This window comes from Gavialis gangeticus, unplaced genomic scaffold (assembly GCF_001723915.1).
Source record: "Gavialis gangeticus isolate Ggan-Ray unplaced genomic scaffold, GavGan_comp1, whole genome shotgun sequence".
NCBI classification, from domain to species: Eukaryota; Metazoa; Chordata; order Crocodylia; family Gavialidae; genus Gavialis; species Gavialis gangeticus.
In genome coordinates, this window is record NW_017729034.1 from 53872548 (window position 1) to 53890232 (window position 17685).

At 41.3% G+C, this 17685-nt stretch overlaps 1 protein-coding gene across 1 annotated transcript in view; it reads right to left on the minus strand.

The window, feature by feature from the left end:
• Nucleotides 1–15515: 15515 nt before the first annotated feature.
• The window catches only part of MAP10 (microtubule associated protein 10), an 8137-nt gene continuing 5967 nt past the window's right edge, over nt 15516–17685 (minus strand). Inside the window, exon 2 of the mRNA XM_019527605.1 lies at nt 15516–17601. Within this exon, the coding sequence (XP_019383150.1) occupies nt 15727–17601 (1875 nt within the window). The 3' untranslated portion in view covers nt 15516–15726. The remainder of the gene's footprint in view (nt 17602–17685) is intronic.

Sequence of the window (17685 nt, forward strand, 5' to 3'; positions counted from 1 at the left end):
TTTACACTAGTATGGTAGAAATCAGATTCTGGGCTCTCATTCACTCATCTGTAATTTCCAATTTTTGGTTAAAAGATCAATTGCAGCGGTCATGCAGAGAAGGAGTAGGCTTAGGGTTACAGTCTATGTATGCTGATAGTGCAGCATTTGGATTGCTGAATCAGGCATTGGTCTCAAAGATCTGCAATAACTTTCATGGGTCAGTAGTTGCAGAGTCTATTTCTTTAATGGAACTGAAGCTCTAACTAACTATAGTGAGAGGAAAGATGATAAAATATATTGGATAAGGAGACTGAATGATTTTTTGACAGATCTTTAGTATTATATACTAAAATAAAAAAGGCATTTGTAGTAATAATAACTATCAACGGCTGAGAGAGAACAGGAAGCACAGAGCTTGTTCATCCAGTACAGGAATATATTTCATAGCCAAAAGGCTGTACGACTTTTCTGGCTGCCCCATTAATAACCTTTCTCCCTCCTGAACCTTGCTGATAGTGCTGAGATAATTTGGTTTCCTCTTGGGACCATTGAGAGCAGCAGCTGAATCCCTGTCTAGTAGCAACATGAACTCTTTCATGGGCTGGGGGGGAGGGTGGGGGTTGTACTTTTTTGTTGCATGGTTCCAAGTGAACCTAAATACAAGTCTCTTGTCATCTAGCATACTTATTTGGTTAGAATAAGACTTTTTTTTCTTTTTGTTTTTAATTTTGCTACTGATGTCATTCTGACCTGCCAAAGTGATACAATGATTGACTTATCCTTAATATCACCCTGCTCTAAGCAAATTGCACAGGGTGACTTCCAATTTACATGCCATATGGCTCATTCTTCAACAACCACTAAAAAAAAAATCCCAAAACAAAACAAAATGGACCCACTCCCCCAACACAACACAACACAACCACATACGCTGTTCATTTCCAAGGAGCACATCATTTACAAAGTATGTAATCAGGGAGTATGATCCAACTAATTAGTTGAATGATACCCCACTATTTATGTAGACAGTTTACTGGCTTTGAGGTTTCACATGGGAGCTGTCATTTACAGTTTCTGATAGCAAAACTTAATTGAAATCTCATTCCTGTACAAGCAAATGCCAGGTTACCAGATGGTTCATAATTGTTATGCCCACATATTTTGTATTTGATTGCGTCATACATTGTTCCATGTGACTCTTCCCAAATCTGAATCCTAGGCATATTTGGCCATTACTAAACACATATACTTATTGTTTTAAAATGTTGCAAAATCAGTCATTTCAGCATTTGATTAACATTGTACAGCAATAAGAACCCTGGGAATTATAAAAAAAGTGGTGTGTTTTTCATAGTCAGTAATAGTCTATCAACTTTGGAAGCATGATGAAGTAATGGGCTCTTATTTGTGTAATTGAATTGAAAAATAGATTGTTATATTAAGCCATAGCCCTGCACTGGGGATGGTACAGAAGCAGCCTGTTCTAACAGTGACTCCATGATGTACAGCTGGGGAAGTAAATGTCTCCTTGGACATCTGTGAAGTGCAGCTATTACAACATCCTCAAGACTCAGAGAGGATCTTTATGGGTAGCAGTGTCCTGGCACCATTGTTAGACCCACACACGGGAGGCAGTCTAACCCATAAGGTGGAAAATCGCATTAATCAATCTAAGCTACACTGTCAGGTAGCGCTCTGCTTCTTTGTCTTTCCACGATTTTAGCTAGGAATTCAGAGTCCTTTTCCCCCTTTAGTCATGTAAGCTTAGGCGAGAATGTGGTCTTTAGTTTGGAGCCATTATTGTGACTTACACTGTACAGTGATAAAGTAGTAGGAAGTAATGGTGTTGCAGAAGCTTTTTACAAGGGCGACAAACTGGGCTGTTATGAGTGGATGTGAAGAGGAAGCTTTCATGCAGAAATAAACATTACTTCAGGATACTTAAGGAGAAGCTAATATGGTCCTACATGACAGAACCAGCTGCCTTCTGGGACAAAGGAATCAGGATGACACACAAATGTGAAGACAGCTTTTGAGTGCAGTAACAGAGGATACAGTGCTTTAGGAATTCCCAGACCACTTACCGGGTTTATTCTCCCCCAGCCCCCAGCTATTTGCAAATAACTCACTTGCATTAAGGAGAGCTGCATGTACATCTGGAGAGGAAAAGCTAAAAATATTGTTGGTGTTCCTGAAGAACTCTCATGGATGGGAGACATTGGAGAAAGTGTGACCAAGTGTGACCAGCTGTCTTATGACTAATTCTAAAACTGTTCAACCATGTGGAAGGAATAGTTTCTCCTCTCCTTCTAATGTCTTTAAGTTTGTCGGCTTTAGTTATGCCAGTTTTCTGGAAGTATATGATAAAGCATGTCTTGTGCTACTTTTATTCATTATTTGTTAAGAGAACAGTAGAGTGGTTCTAAAATGAGAGGCAAAAAGTCCTATTAAGAAATAGTTATGCTAAATAGTTGAATGAAATCTAGACTCATTAATTTTATAGAATCAAGATGTTGGCTTTGATCTATAAGTAATTTAGATCTGGACTCCTTAAATGTCTCTCCTGCTGCAACATGATTGTGGTTGAAATGTGTTGAGGTGTGTGAGCTCTCATGTGGAAAAGGGGGTGGAAGAAAGCTGTTTTCCATCCACTGAACTTCCCCCTCTTCTCAGCATCTTTACTAGTCTGATTTTTGTTGAGATTTAGGGCATCTGTAAGGCAAAAGAAGCAATCTGGGAAAGTGATCTTTTCTGATCCTGGAAGGAAGGAGACTCGTTCTGTTGTTAATATTGTAAAAGTGTAGTTTTTCTCTGAGTAGGTTATTTTGGTGTTGTGTGTGCTAAAGTTTTGAGTGTGTTTTTTTTTGGGGGGGGAAGGGAGGTGGAGAACGTTGCATAGGGTTTTTTTATCTTTGTTTTTTAAAAATAATTTGATTAATAAATGTTGGCACTTAACCACTTACTAAGTTTTTAGGCATTAATGAAAAGGCTCAAATAAAAATAGAACTGCTATGACCTGAGTTACTGCTGAAAATGCAAGCCCAAAACAAAGTTGGGCATCTCTTCATTTCCTTGTCCTCCTGGGAACAGGAGAAAAAACTACAGTGAGGGAGGTTATCATCACATTAAATGGGGAATAAATGAATCTAAGTATGTAATGGGTTTTTTCCCCTCAAAAATATCAGATGGCTTCCCTATGCACTCCTAGAACATCTTTCATGGCACACGAATTATTATTTTTTTAAGTCTTTTTAGAAAGCTGGGCAGTTTTTTCCACCTTAGCTTCTGACTTGGAAGATTTCCAGGTCCATTTTACAATGTAAGGAGGTCCAAACAAGGAGTTAGAGGAGTGTCCTGAGATTTACCCTGAATGTATTGTTATGAACAACCAAACAGGATGATTGTGAGTTCAGTGTCAGAGGGATAGCATCTCGTGGTTGGTTGCTATATTGGAACCATGTTTTGGAAAAATGGAAGTTGGATCTAAGATAGAAATCTACCATATATACTTCAGTCCTCAGAACGGCTCAGTATACTTTTCTTTTTAATGAATCAAAATTAACGCAATTAAAGTAAACAAATGCTTCAGTTTAAGAAACAACTAGAGGGCTAGGGAAAGGATATAAGTAAATGGAATCTCCAGCGCTGGCAGTTTTGAGTGCATATTCGACATGCTAGATTTTATTAAATAAATAATTGGTCATTTAATAATCATTGCTAAGTGGCAAGTTTGTTGCTCAAATTGAAGAGAAGGGATTAAATGTAATGTTTTTAACATTAAAAAAATGAGTCTGTGAAATGCTTTAAATAAGTAAAGTTTGCATGTGCCAGAGATCCATGCTTGTGCTGAAAGTATGGATCCAGAAAAAATCGTTAAACTGCTTTAAAGAATTTCTGCTCTTGCATTTAGAGAGAGAAATGAAAGAGTATACAGAGCTATTGCTAAGAAATCTATGAATCACATTGGCTGAGAAAGCTGAGGGCAAGCAAGGGAGGCTTGTTCTGATTGAAACTGTAGCTCCAAAACAGCTGTGATGGTTAAATCAGAAACAACTCCCCAAAATTATATTATATTTTTTAAACTTTGCTAGAGCTATGCAACAGTATACAATTTTATATTATTTTAAGATGTAACATGTCAGAGCTTCACAGATATACCATTATTTTTCTTTTTGTATTTGGGTTTCACTATAATGTCTGAATCGTTGAAGACACTTTGTCCTTTGCTCTCCTTATGATTAGCATGATTATCACTGATAATCAGCAATGCTCGGAAGGGTGAAATGACTGTGATACAGAGGAGATCAGACAAGATGATCTAATGGTTCTTACTGGTCATAAATTATATTTTTGTAGACAAGACCTTTGAGAGCTCTTCAGGCAAAATAACAGTCTCCAGACCAACCACAAGGATGAAGGAAACGGTGGATATACAGCAGTTGGATGGTGAGTTCCAGAGCTATGTATAACCCAGGTGCACCCAAGGGTGTGCCCTATTCTCAGTCGGACGGGATGGGTAGGCAGGAGGGGGTGCTGTGAGAGGGATGCCAAAATTTCGAGCGGATCCCTCTTTCCTCTATAGAGTAAGCCCAAGCCTAAAGTTCTTAACTATATACAATTTATTGAGTTATAATATGCATAAACATAAAACTAAATATCATATACATATATTTGCACAGTGAACATTAACCAATAACCAAGCTCAAACCCTAAATAACACTATTTAGCCACCACAGTAAAACAATTTCAGCAGCATCAACACAATACAACAACACAATACAACATTTCAATTACACAATATAAGGCACGAACATGAACAATCTTAATAACATCTATTCCTTAATACAGTCCCTGACTCATGGCAAGAGATAGTCCTCCTTCCAATGGGGTCCCTTGGGGGGGTGTCCGGGAAGCCAGGGGCCTCTCCCCTTAGAGCCCTGACTAGGCGGGGGTGCTGCTCACCCAGCCCCTTCTCGGGGTTTGCCCGCCCCAAAGGTCTTTCCCCTGTGGGACCCAAGGGCCCAATGACTCACACTCCCTCAGGTGGTGGTGGTCAGGGTGCAGCTCAATGGGGTCTCCTCTGCTGGAGCACCTCTCCAGGCCTCTCCCGCACCGCTGGGCTCCTCTCCACCCTGTGCCCCGCTCTGGGCACCAAGGGCTCCACTCCTCTCAGCTGCTGCACCACTGCTGCTGGCTCCTGGGTGCTGGGCCCCATGCTGCAGCATACTATTTCCCTGTGCCCTGGCCTTGGCACCAAGAGCTATTTTAGCACAGGCCAGGCTGTTCAGGCTCGGACTGGCTGTCCTCATGCTGGGTGGCTAACCCAAGCAGCCTGCACTGCTCCCTGGATCCCAAGGCTTGGGCCCATGCACCACCCTCTGCATCGTGAGACCTGGCCATTTGCCGGGAGATGGGACCTCAGCGGCCTCACTGTGGCCCCCAAGGCCCTTGGCCCATGTGCTTCTCCATGCACCATGGGGCTTGTTGGCTTTGCTGGGATTGCAGGCTCGAGCTGCTGCTTGCAGCTCCCAAAGCCTGGGCACTGTGCACTGAACTGTGCACTGCGATGGACCCAAACAGTCTCACGCCACTCCCAGGGCTGGGTCTCCCTGCACCGTCCCCATGCGCCATCTACAGCCTGAGCAGTCTCGCACCGCTCCCAAAGCTGCTCCTCCAGTGGAGGCTTCAGGAGCCTTGCGCCTATTGCCCACTGGGGGAGAGTGCCCCAGCTTTTCTTGGCTCCGCTCTTCTTGAGTCCCTTGCTGCATCTGCTCTGCCTGCTGAGCACACTCCCCTTTTATACTCTTCAGGGGCTCCACCCCTGAAGTTCTCCGGACCTGGCTGGTGCTGTTCCGATTCAGGTCCAGCTGCTCCTTGCCCCCTCCCTTTGGGAAAGGGTGGGGCATTGCTTCCCTTGTGCTGCCTCTGGATTGGTGCGTGGGCACCACCAATCAAACAACACACCCTTGATCCTAGGACTCAACCCAAGCTCCGAACAGGTAAGCCTGCTACATATGTAAAAGAGTTTTGGAGACAACAGCGGGAAGGAGCAAAAATGTTGTGGATTGGGCAGTGCAAAGAGGTGCATATTAAGCAGTGAAAAAGGAACCTATGCATGTAAGAGGCAAAATGTGTGGCCTTATACACAAAACAACAGAACTTCTGTTTGGTATATAAGATGAGGACATGTCAATGAAAAAACCTGATCAGTGTTTGGAGATTTCATGAATGATGAAACTCCAGATCAGTGATTTTCAACCTCTTTTATATTCAAGGCACCCCTCCATTACTTTTTTGAATTCAGCAGCACTCTGTTTCAATAAGTAACAGGGCTGTGCGAAACAGCACCGTTCCATTTCCACTTGAGTTTGGAGGTTTTGACGGAACAGTGTTTCGTTTTGAATTTCATTTCAATTTGAAACCACTGCTCCATTTCATTTTGTCAGTCCGTTTTGCTGAATGTATAGGAATTGTTCTTATTATAGTCTAGCATCACTGGTTTGATGCTGTTTCGATGTTTTGCCCATAGGCTATAACGGAGAAGCTCAAAACAGCCTACAACCCAGGGAGGGCTGCGGGGGCTGTGCCGGTTCTTCTGGGGTTGTGGGCCCCAGATCTGCCTGCCAGATGAGGGCGGGAAGCTGGGTGCTCACGCCTGGGACTGGTGCCAGTATGCCGCCAGTCTCAGGCAGCAGCACCCGGCTTCTCTCATCCAGCAGGCAGATTGGGGGCTGCCACCCCAGGGGGCCACATCCCCTCACTCCTTGCTGAGAATCACTGCTTTAGATTGATAGTAGAAGAATGAGGGAGAGGTTGCTTGGCAAAGATGGCAACGCGAAGGTTGGTGAAATAGAAACTACATCAGTCAGAGCACTGGAAGAATTAAGGAACAAAGAAAACTAGGTAGATCATGGAGATATTGTGGAGGAAAACCTGGCAGGATTAGTGACGGTGTCGATGTCTGGTGAGAGGAGTCAAAGAGGACTCTGAGGTTACACATCTGAGAAACGGACTGTGTTGCTGCAGTAGAGGAGAGAGGAAGGGAAGGCTATGGGAATTCTACGGACTCTGGAGGAGTCAGTCCCTCATTCACAGTACTGCTAACCCTTCCTGATTAGCAGGGAATTTTATCCTTAGCTCATAATAGGCTTCTGAGGTTTAAATTTTTGCCTCTGGAATCCAAAAATGTTCCTAGAAAACAGTACCCCCAGAGCTCTCTGCTAGGGTTTCTATTGCATGCATTCAGGTCAAGGAAAATAAGGGAACGTGCAAACTTTTAAAATGATAGTTACATTCTTCAGCAGAACTGTAGTTTGTAAAATGTTCTTTTATTTATGATAAAATATGGCTAGATATTTACTCAAGGTAGACTCAAGATATTTATTCAAGGTGAGACTAGACTATAATAAGAACAATTCTTGTTCTGAGCAGCTCTCTGAAATGCCTTTTACAATTAATGGGCATGATTCCCCCACCTGTATTCTTACAAGGGGTAAAATCTGGGTTTAATTTAAGTCTATGGGAATTTTGCTATTGACTTCAACGGAGCCAGGTTTCTTACCTGCAATTCTCTGATTGCATTAAACTCAGGCTGGGATTTGTCAGGTGCCCAAATACCATTTAAATTCAATAGCATTTAGGCACTCAAATTCCTTAAACTCTTTTAAAACCTCCATAGTTTTCTTCAAGTCAGTAGGACTATTCACATATGAGCTAGCTGTATAAGAGCTTCAGGGTCAAATCCAATTTTGTCTAATTTAGCCCAAATATTGGTTATATAGTATTACCAATGTATAAAGCAAAGTCTATTAGGGCTTCCATCCAAAATACTTGAAGTTTTGAAATAATCATTTCAGCATATTTGCCTAGAATTTGAATAACTATACAAGATGTATTGATTTTAAAGTCTGTTATAAACTTCAAGTCCTTTCCTTTTTCATCTCTCCCCCACCACAGTAACCAATGCATCACACATGTATAATTTAGCCAAGAACAATGTTAATCTTGGACGTATATCAGGAACTTTTTCCTCTGGGTAAGCATAATGTGTAAACTATTGAAAACTCAATTAGTTATCAATGCCTCTTTTGCGAAACTGAAAATTGGAAACATTCATAATCTTTTGGAAAGATGCAAGTTTTTCTGTGAAATCAAGAAAGAGGTTCAAATCACAATCCTTTGGTGGTAGCCAAATAAGAATTTTCAAGGGATTCTGTGACACCACAGGAAAGAGATTAAAATCTGACCAAAGCAGGGAGTGAATTTCCTAACTAGAAGATGCCATCTATTAATATGCATCTTAAATGAAGGATATTTAAATCATACATTGACATGTGTACAAGGGACATAATGTTCTCAGGCTCTGAAGTGGCTGAAAGGGATCCTGAAAAATCTCAGGAACAATTATCAAGAAAGACAAGAGAAAAAATGTTAAATGTTCCAACAGCTTGGAGGGAGCAAGTACTAAAGGATTGTCCTTATCAGTATGAGGACTATTAAAATAATATCCATTTGATGCCCTCACAATGAGCTCTAATTATCTAACATAAGGCAGTTCTGGAAGCTAAAAACTTTTTAAGAAGATTGAAGGCAAGACAATGCAGGAGGGAAGCAGATGTGAAATATTTAAGTCATATGTCCCAGAAATGCAGGTCGCTGCTCTGCCACCAACATTTAGAGAGTTGTTCTTCAGTTGTGAATAAGTACCACTATACTTCAGGAACTAATGAAAAGTGCTGCAGGCAAAATTTAACACAATCTTTGAGGATAGGAACATAAGTTATATAGGTCTTGAGAATCAAAATTGAGCAAGTACTAAAATAGTTGCCAGCGACAAATCCTCAGAAAATGGGAAAGAAAATGAAGGCCCAAAGAATTAAAAATAGTGAATAGCAATTTTGTACATGAATAACCACAAAAACCTATAAATGATAAGTAAACTCTTAGAAAATTAATCATAAAAATCTTAGGACTCAGGCCAACAAATTGTCAAAATAACCTGATAAATGTTGGTGCTAAGTATAATTGAACAATAGTTGAAATTGATGGTTCCCACGTTGAATAGTGCTTTGGTGTATTTATGAAAAGGACTTCCCAAACTGTATGGGAATTCATAAGTTGCAAATAGACAGTATGGGTGTGTCTAAATGAGTGCAGACATGTGGTATGCAGCACGCAACACACACTGCACATGCAGGGGTTCCCTGAACTACTTTGCAGCATATGTGTGGCTTTGACCCTGAGAGATCCCAGAGTCAAAAAAGCCCACACCTAAAAAAAGTGGGGTGGTGCACATAGTCGCTGGCTGGCTGGAGCTACACTCCAGCTGCTGGCCAGGCTCCCTGTTGCAGGCTCAGTGGCTGCAGCTCCTAGAGGCCCCCAGGACCCCACGTAATGCTGCTGGGGCCAGCACAGTTGCTGGCCCCAGCCTCCCTTACCCAACCTGGGGCAACATGCTGCGCGCCGGAGCACATGTGGCTCTGGCGTTCCCCAGGTACAAGTAGCAGCGTCACACCTCGTGCCACTGCTGTTTGTCCCCAGGGAAACACATTCCCACTTGTGGGGATGGGCCCCATGAATGCAAATCTGGGAGTTACTAATTATCTTGAACAAAGCACCATGCTAATACAACTATCCTGCTTCCAGTACTTGTGTTAGTCCATTCAGAACTGGCCCCAGTACCACAGCATGAAACTCCATTTTGCCATAGAGATATCCATTAAGATTGAAGAAATAGTACTACTTGCTCAGGGTGATATTTAGAATTGCAAAAGAGGGAAAAAAACAATATAATGGAAATCACAATTGACGTGGGCATCTGCTGAACAATTCAGCAATTTTAGTTATTTTTTAATGGACGGGAATTTCATATTGCTATATAAAATATACACAAATACATGGTAAATACAAAATTTGAACTTTTACAGTAACTACAAGGTACAGGAGTGATCCTAAGAGACTTGGGGTTGTGGGTCAACTAGATCTTACGTCAATTAGAGTATTGAGGCTTTATGTTAAAGCTTTAATGGACAGTGGAAGCTGGGTGACAGGCAGTTCTTAAGTGTTTTGTTTTTATGTTGCTCTTTACCTTTTAACTTAGTTGTACAGTATTGATCTATTAAGCAATTAAAAATAAGTTTTAACAGAGACTGCTGCCAGATTTTCTGGAACTTTATAGATTCTCAGCACAGTATTCTGAGTCAGAGGGTTTTCTTTCACACTCCACTTTATTGTGTTGGTAACAAAGTAAGAGAAAAGATAGGTAATGGGTAATTAACACTAACGCCTGACAGCTCATTATCTACCTGTGTTCTGTGTAGGCTTACCTCACCCAGCCAGGGAACCTTACAGGCCCTAATGTCTTTCCTGGAGGAGACCAAGTGCTCTAATCCACTTTCACCTCTCTCCCATCAGAAAAGCCTTATATCCTAGTGGCTCCCTCTGCTGTCCACCAACCTGTACCAGATTGGCCACTGGCCAAATGCTGTCCAGTATCCACCTCTGGATGCCTACCAACCAAACGTTGTCCAGGAACTATTTAAAGAATCCCTAACAGCAAGTAAATGTGAGCCATTTGCAGCTCCTTGTAGACTACTGACAGCCATTTCAGAGACTACAGGTTTCAAAGAGTTTACACAGCCTTCAAGTTGCTGGTAGGAACTCAACTTAAATGGCAGTGATGTAAAAAGCATTAGGTGGACAGCTGTTGTCATTTAAGAAATGGGTTTGGTTTTAGAGTAGTTGCCAATGGAACACTCTGCACATCACAATGAGAAATAATTGGCAATTGCTTTAGCAATCTGGACTGAAAATGAAAATTGAATAAACTTCAGAAGGAATGTTTTGCACCCACAAAGGCTTGACCTTTCAAGTTTGCATTGGTGGTACAGAGTTCAGAAGTTATTATGTATGCTGTATATATTCTTATATAACCTGTATACCATCTGTATGTCTTCAGGGATGTCAGACAGAATCTTTTCACATGCACTGAGTTGCCTTTGCACTAGATTAGACCTTTCAAAGGCGTGAAGGCAGCACAGAACCAAACTGGAGAAAATGCCGGAGACAGCCTGCAGGTGCATGACAGACTGCTGCTAAATCTCTATCACTATTTCTATTTAGCAGCAGGCTTCTCAGTCAACAAAGAGAAGGGCAGAAGGGGATAGCTCTGCTTGCTTTCTCCCCTTCATTAAAATGCCAGGATCTCCATAGGGGGCATCCTATAAGCCACCTTCCATCCAGTTTAGTGGATGTTAACGTAGTCAGCCTTTATGGAGATGCCTTGCTCTTCCTCTCATTTCTCTGCACCTGAGTCTTAATTTTTTAAAAGTCATTTACTGAGGAAAGCTAGCTTAAGAAGTTTAAGTTGCAAGTACAGTTAAAAGGCAATCAGGATTCATAGTAGAGATAATATCTTTCATTACACCAAGATTTTTTCAAAAAAAATCTTTAATTGCCAGCTCTCAGGCACAAACACCCTTCATCAGCCATTGGAGAAAAGATTGTAAAAGTTCTCCTGGGTAGAAATGAAAGTTCATATTTCATAGGATTTCAGAGAGGAGTCAATAGATGGAAAAGTCCTTTGGGAAGTCAGCTTATAGCTGGTATGAATCAGGATTAAGAGTCCTGTGAAGGGCTGTTTGTGCCCAAAATCTTGAAATTAAAAGAATTTTTTTTTTGCAAAAATTGTGTTGGCCTTATAAAAGATATCATCTCTGCTATCAGTCCTGATTGCCTTTTCCCCTATAAAAGTACAGTTAAAGAGATCCTTTACTATAATTTATGTTATTACCTAATTTGGTCAAAATTGAAGATGATACAATTTGTAAATAAAGCTAGGCATGCCTGTATGTGTGCTTTAATACACAGTAAGTAGTCTACTGTGCATTAAAGCACTGCAAAGCACTGCAAAAAAACCATGCTAGTCTACTGTGCATTGGCACAAAAAAGTTCACTTTTGCTACTGTGCATTAGGGCAGCTAATAAGCCTCTATGTAATACTCATATTACAGGTACTACACATAATGCATAGTAGCAAAGGTGCATTAAGGAACATGTCAATGTGCCCACTGAGAAACTACCTAAACTAGTATACCCAGGCTGAGGTGATATAATGTATGATTCATTCAAGGTAATTCTGATAAATTCTCATGCGTCCTTACATAAAAAATACCTATAAAATCATTATTTTTGTTCTGTAGAATACAGAAAAATGTTGTTTTATTAAAACGTGTTGGAAATGCGATGGCTTCATGGATCCCAAATATCATACTAATATAACTAAATCTTTCCCTATTTCTTTTAATGGAGAATTGTTCAATTACATATAAGATCATATCATTATAACAATGGCACAGCTCATATCCAGTCTTAACTTGTTCAAACCGTTATTCGGAAGATTAAAAATTAGGCTGAAGGTGTAAACCTCCTTTCCTCTGCTGTACTTCCTAGCTGGATTTTATGTAAAAATGTATGTTTAAAAAATGACTCCTTAAATTAATTCCATTTTCTTGCAGGTATGTCTCCTCCTTAGAAAATGTGTAACACAGGGACTATTACTATCTAGTAATTCCATCACTTGCTATATTTGGACACCACAGTATTTATTTAACTAACTCATAGATGTTATAAAAAATAAAATTAGTTGGAATGAATCCTTTTTCAATGTCCTTATAAACGGAACAATTATGAAGGAACAATCAAACAAAATTTCTGTCTTTAATTCCAATCTATCATCGAATACTTTATAATACTTTACATATATAATCTATGCTTAACTGTGTAAGATCTCAAGAGAACTTTGTTTCAGAGAGGTTTTAAATGAAAAAACCCCAAAACCCACAGATCCTTTCATCTACTAAAAGTAGTTGGGCCAACTCCTGCAGGCCCCCACTTCACTGGCAGGTTTGCCCATGAACACTGCATGGAACTTGACCCATTAGTAATAATTTTTAAAAAATATAACACAGGATTCAAGTGAGGTTGGTTATTTTGACAAAATGTTCAGGAATGAGGGAGACTGGCTCCACAGTCGTTCTTTCATCTGGAATTGTGAAATGATGAAGTAAAACAATATAAAAAAACTATTCATAAAACAGCTGAGTGGAAATTGCTTTCAGCACAGGAAGCATAAGTGTGTCTGCTTGCCTTCAAATTACTGTTCAGTTAGGCTCTGATATTGATGTAAGTATTCAAATAGTCTTACTAGATTACATTTGTCAAACTGGTTTTGGTAGAAGGTAGTATCACTCCCAAGTAAATGGAACTAGTAATGAAGAGTTGGAAAAAACTAAATGTACAGACTGTAGAAATGTAAATAGTTAGTCCTATGAATTAATTACATGAAAGGTAAAAATATGCAGTAACAGGACAGTGTTTCAGAGGAGGGTAACTGTGAGCTAACATAAAGCAAAAAACTTTAGGCAAAACTTGGTGAGAGTAATATAACACTTTAGAGGAAGAAGGTTCTAGACAGGACAGTATTAATGAGAAACCAGATAAAAGTCTGATTTGAGGAAAGGGATTGTAAATTTATTCCAAGATTTAGGATATAAACAGAGGCGCAGATAGAAAGGACAATTTTTGCCCAATCTGGCCACAGAAAGCTGTTTATAGCCATGACCAAACACAAGTGGATGGCTTCAGAAATAGCCTGTTAGGTGAAAATCTGAACCCTAATTGCATGAGGGGTCAGATGAAGATGTTTCAAAAGAAAGTATCTTCTGTAACTTCCGTCTGTGCTGCCTACCAGCCTGTCACTGTTTGGTGAATGGGAGGGGAGAAAGGGAATGGAGGAGTTCAGTCTGGGAGGTTTTCAGTCCTTGAGGTGGGGGGGGGCTCTAATTCACCCACCCCACTCTCCAACGCTGGCTGGGGAACCCCTAGAATGAGCTCCCTCTCCACCCTCACATTCTGAAACAGGGACAGGCTGGGAAAGAGAAAGGGCTACTGGTACGGGAAACTAGTGGCAGGCTGCAGCCAACAGCTAGATTCCCCTCTTCCCCTGCAACCAACATTTCTCTTCTGTTTGATCCAGGGGATCCTTGTAACTCAGAACACTTCCTGCAAAGCATTGTTACAGCAGGGAGCTGCGCTTCTGTCTGCACTTCCACGTCACCAAATAAAGCAGATAAGTTATGGTAGGATGTGTCCTGCTACCGTTGGATCTGCTTCATTATTGCACATTGTCCCACTGGGCTATCCTGTAGGACAATAGACAACATGATTTTCACTTACAGAGATGTGCCTGGGAAATTCCCCAGGGCATGTCTCTAACAGGGAAAGCTGGGGTTTCCTGCTTACAGAAACAAAACCCAGAAACTGCATGGGACATGTCTCTGTTAGAGGGAAGAGATGGGAAGTGCTCCCAGGGAATTCCCAGGGTATGCAAAAATGGCTCTCTCAGTCCCTGGAAGCAGCTCCAAACTGACCATGCTCCCCCACCATAAACTGAGGAGACATCAGTCACAATAAAGCGGTACAAATTGATACCACCTATGTTGTGGCTACAAATTTCAGGCATTTGTGGCACAACAAAGGGCATGGACATGTTTGGCCTTTGTGCTGCCAAAAAAAATTGTTGCCACAAAGGTAAATCTGCTTCCACCCTACAAAAATTTAGACACCTAACAAGTCAGCAAAGAGAACAAGAGAGAGGTGTGATTTTTGTTGTTTTGCTTTCTTAAGAATGCCTTTGAAATTTAGAGTAGGAATATAAATGTATATTTTTTCCAAACATGTCAATTATACAGGTCCAATGGCTGAAAGTGAAAGTCAGAAGAAAAGGGGAAAAATAAAACAAATTCAAACTGAAAATGAAGTATAAATTTAACAATGAAGACAGCTAATCACTGGAACAGATTACAAAAGGATGTACTAAATTTTCCATCATTTGGAATCTTTAAATCATGTTCTGATGTCTTTCTGAAATGTACATATCAGTCCAGCGTTTCTCAACTAGCGGGTCATGACCCTTAAGGGGCAGCATCTCAAAATGCAATCAAGGGGTTGTGAGGCGTTGAAAATTTATTAAAACTCATTGGCACCCATACCTTACAAGGTCAAGTATTCTCTCTCTCAACCCGCTCAGAAAAATTATGTTTATCGCTGTCCATAACATTTGTTACTATTTTAGAGTAAATGTAAAGAGATGGATAAAAATTTGACTTTAAGGAATTGCTAACCTGAAAAGGTTGAGAAACAGTGCTTCAGTTCACAGATGACTAGAACCACTGGATAAAGTAATATTGCCTGTACTACACAGACCAGATAAAGGGTTCCTTCTGGCTGCTAATGCTTGTGGCCTGTCACAACTAATTACAGGTTGTGCTCCATTTGGATCCCTAATTTCCTGGAAACATACAAGATATTTTTGTGGAGAGGGTGAATTCTAGTTCATGAACTGCTACATTTTAACAGTAGTTACATACATTCTGTACACACACTAGCTGCATGCTACAATACTCTCTCCTGAAAAAAAGTTTTTAGATAATCCAGGAACCCTCACTGCTTCTATCTTAATTTCTACAATCAAAAATAAATAATAGTTTAGCTGCTTTTTTTTTAATTGGATTCAAAACATTAACATGTTATATGCACCATTTAATTGCAATGTTCTTATAGAGCTCAAGCAGTATTTTATTAAATTCATATAAAATGCCAGTGCTGTACAAGAGTTTTAAATTGTCAGTGTTTACAGAAATGTTGTTTTAACATCATTTTGACCAGCAGACCATCTAACGGTAATCACATTGTGTATCCAGGAAGCTTGTTTACTACTAGCTCACTGATGTGTTTACATTGATTAGTAATACTTAATGCTCCCAAATCATCATTCTCTTCTTCGTCTGAAGTACTGTTTTCCAATGCACTAAGTTCAAAGTCATACACATTGGATGGCAGGTAAGAACTAACTTGAGATGTCTTTAGAGACTGGCTCTTTTCTGAAGAGGTCTGACCCTTTCCTACATTGCAGGTCTTATCAGAATGACCTTGTTTATCTTTCACGGCCAAGGATTCTCTGAGAGTTTGGTCACTCTTGCTGCCTTCTTCCTTGAACTGTAGGGATGGCTGCTGCTCATGTAATGACTCTGCAGGACTAGAAAGGTTGCTCAATAAACTCCCAACTGCAACTCTGCTTTTCTTTCTGTTTTTTAAACGGTAGGGTATCTTAAAAGAGTGGACTGGTGATGCAGTTGAGGGAACTGGGACATGAGCTGACCTGCTCTCCGTCCTCAGACTTTCCCCAGATATTTTTGATTTGTCTGATTCTGAATCCACTTCTGAGCGAGTTTGCATTGGGCTTAGTAATACAGGGTCTGGGCTACTGCCAAAAGCTTCTGATCCTCTTGCAGTATAATCAGCATTGGTGAAATCTTCTGAATAGATGGTGTTCTCAAGACTGGTTACAAAGTCCTCTGAATATTTGAATTCAGAGATACTCTCAAAACTCCTGTTTGGGTTTGGTTTATGATCATCACCTAATACGAAAGCAACAGAGTCCTCCTCCACGGCCAGGCCTATGCTAATATGTGTTGTTTCTTCATCTACTTTATTTTCTCTTGCATCAGTATGATGCATGAAAGCTCTTGGCAGGTGGATTTGTACATCTTTTTCTTTGTAACCGGATTGCAGTGTGGTTCTTTTCACTGAAGAGTCCGTATTTTCTTCAGATGAACCACCTCTTGCATTTCCATCACTATTTTTCCAACTGCTAGCAAGATCATGCTCCTGTAGGTCAGAAAGGTGTCCTTTTCCTGTGGTTTCATAATTTTTTTCAAGGTTGTTTTGCATTAAAGTCCGAATATTTTCATCAAGCCTATTTCTTTTTGAAACCACTGCCCTTTCAGGATGCTGGTAAGATAAATGTTGTTCTGCTGAGTTTCTGAACATTTTTCCTTTGGATCCAGGTCCCTTCCCCCTCTTTTCCCTCAGTGCCTCTGCTTGTTTTTTTCTATACTCCTCTCTCCTTTCATGAATGACCAACATATCAGGATTGGTTTGCTGCAACCGCAGCCTCAGTGTGTTTGTCAGCCCATAAAAAAGTTTCCTTTGCGGAGGTGTGTTTTCTTTCCTTCTGCTGTCTCTCTCGGAGGCAGCCTGCCTTGCCAGCGCAGCTTTCTTGCAATTCTGCTGCCAGGAAGAAGGAGCACCCAACTGGAAAGACCTCTGCCAGCTTTTTCTGAACCTTGGGCTAGACGATCTGCTTTTTGCACTGGGCTGAGGACCCTTTTTCTTCACCTCCCCTGCTGGCGACTTGCTCTTGAGGGAAGGCTGCATGGGCTCTCTGTTCGCTCCTGCTTCTCGATAAAGCCAGGCCAACTGGGGGTGAATGGTGCCAGGCCCCGGCTCACCACCCAGCAGCGACAGCTCTACCAGCAGAGCATTGACCAGTGGCAGTTGCCTCAGGGCCTCACGCAGCTGGCAGGCTGCACTGGGCAGCTGCGGGGTTATGTCTGGCACTGGGGGGCTCCCCAATGAGGTGGCATCAGGCACAGCTCTGGAGACCAGGGGGCTCCTTAGCTCTTCCTCCCGCTCCTTCAGGGCTGGCAGGGGCCTGACAGGTGCGGTGTGCCAGGGATCGGCGTTATAGTACAGCGGTGGGGGGCAGAAGACGCCAGCCTCCTCGTCCAGCTCCACAGCTCCTTCTTCACCCTGTGACTGGAGACAGCGATCACCAGCCTCCTCATCCAGCTCCGCAGCTCC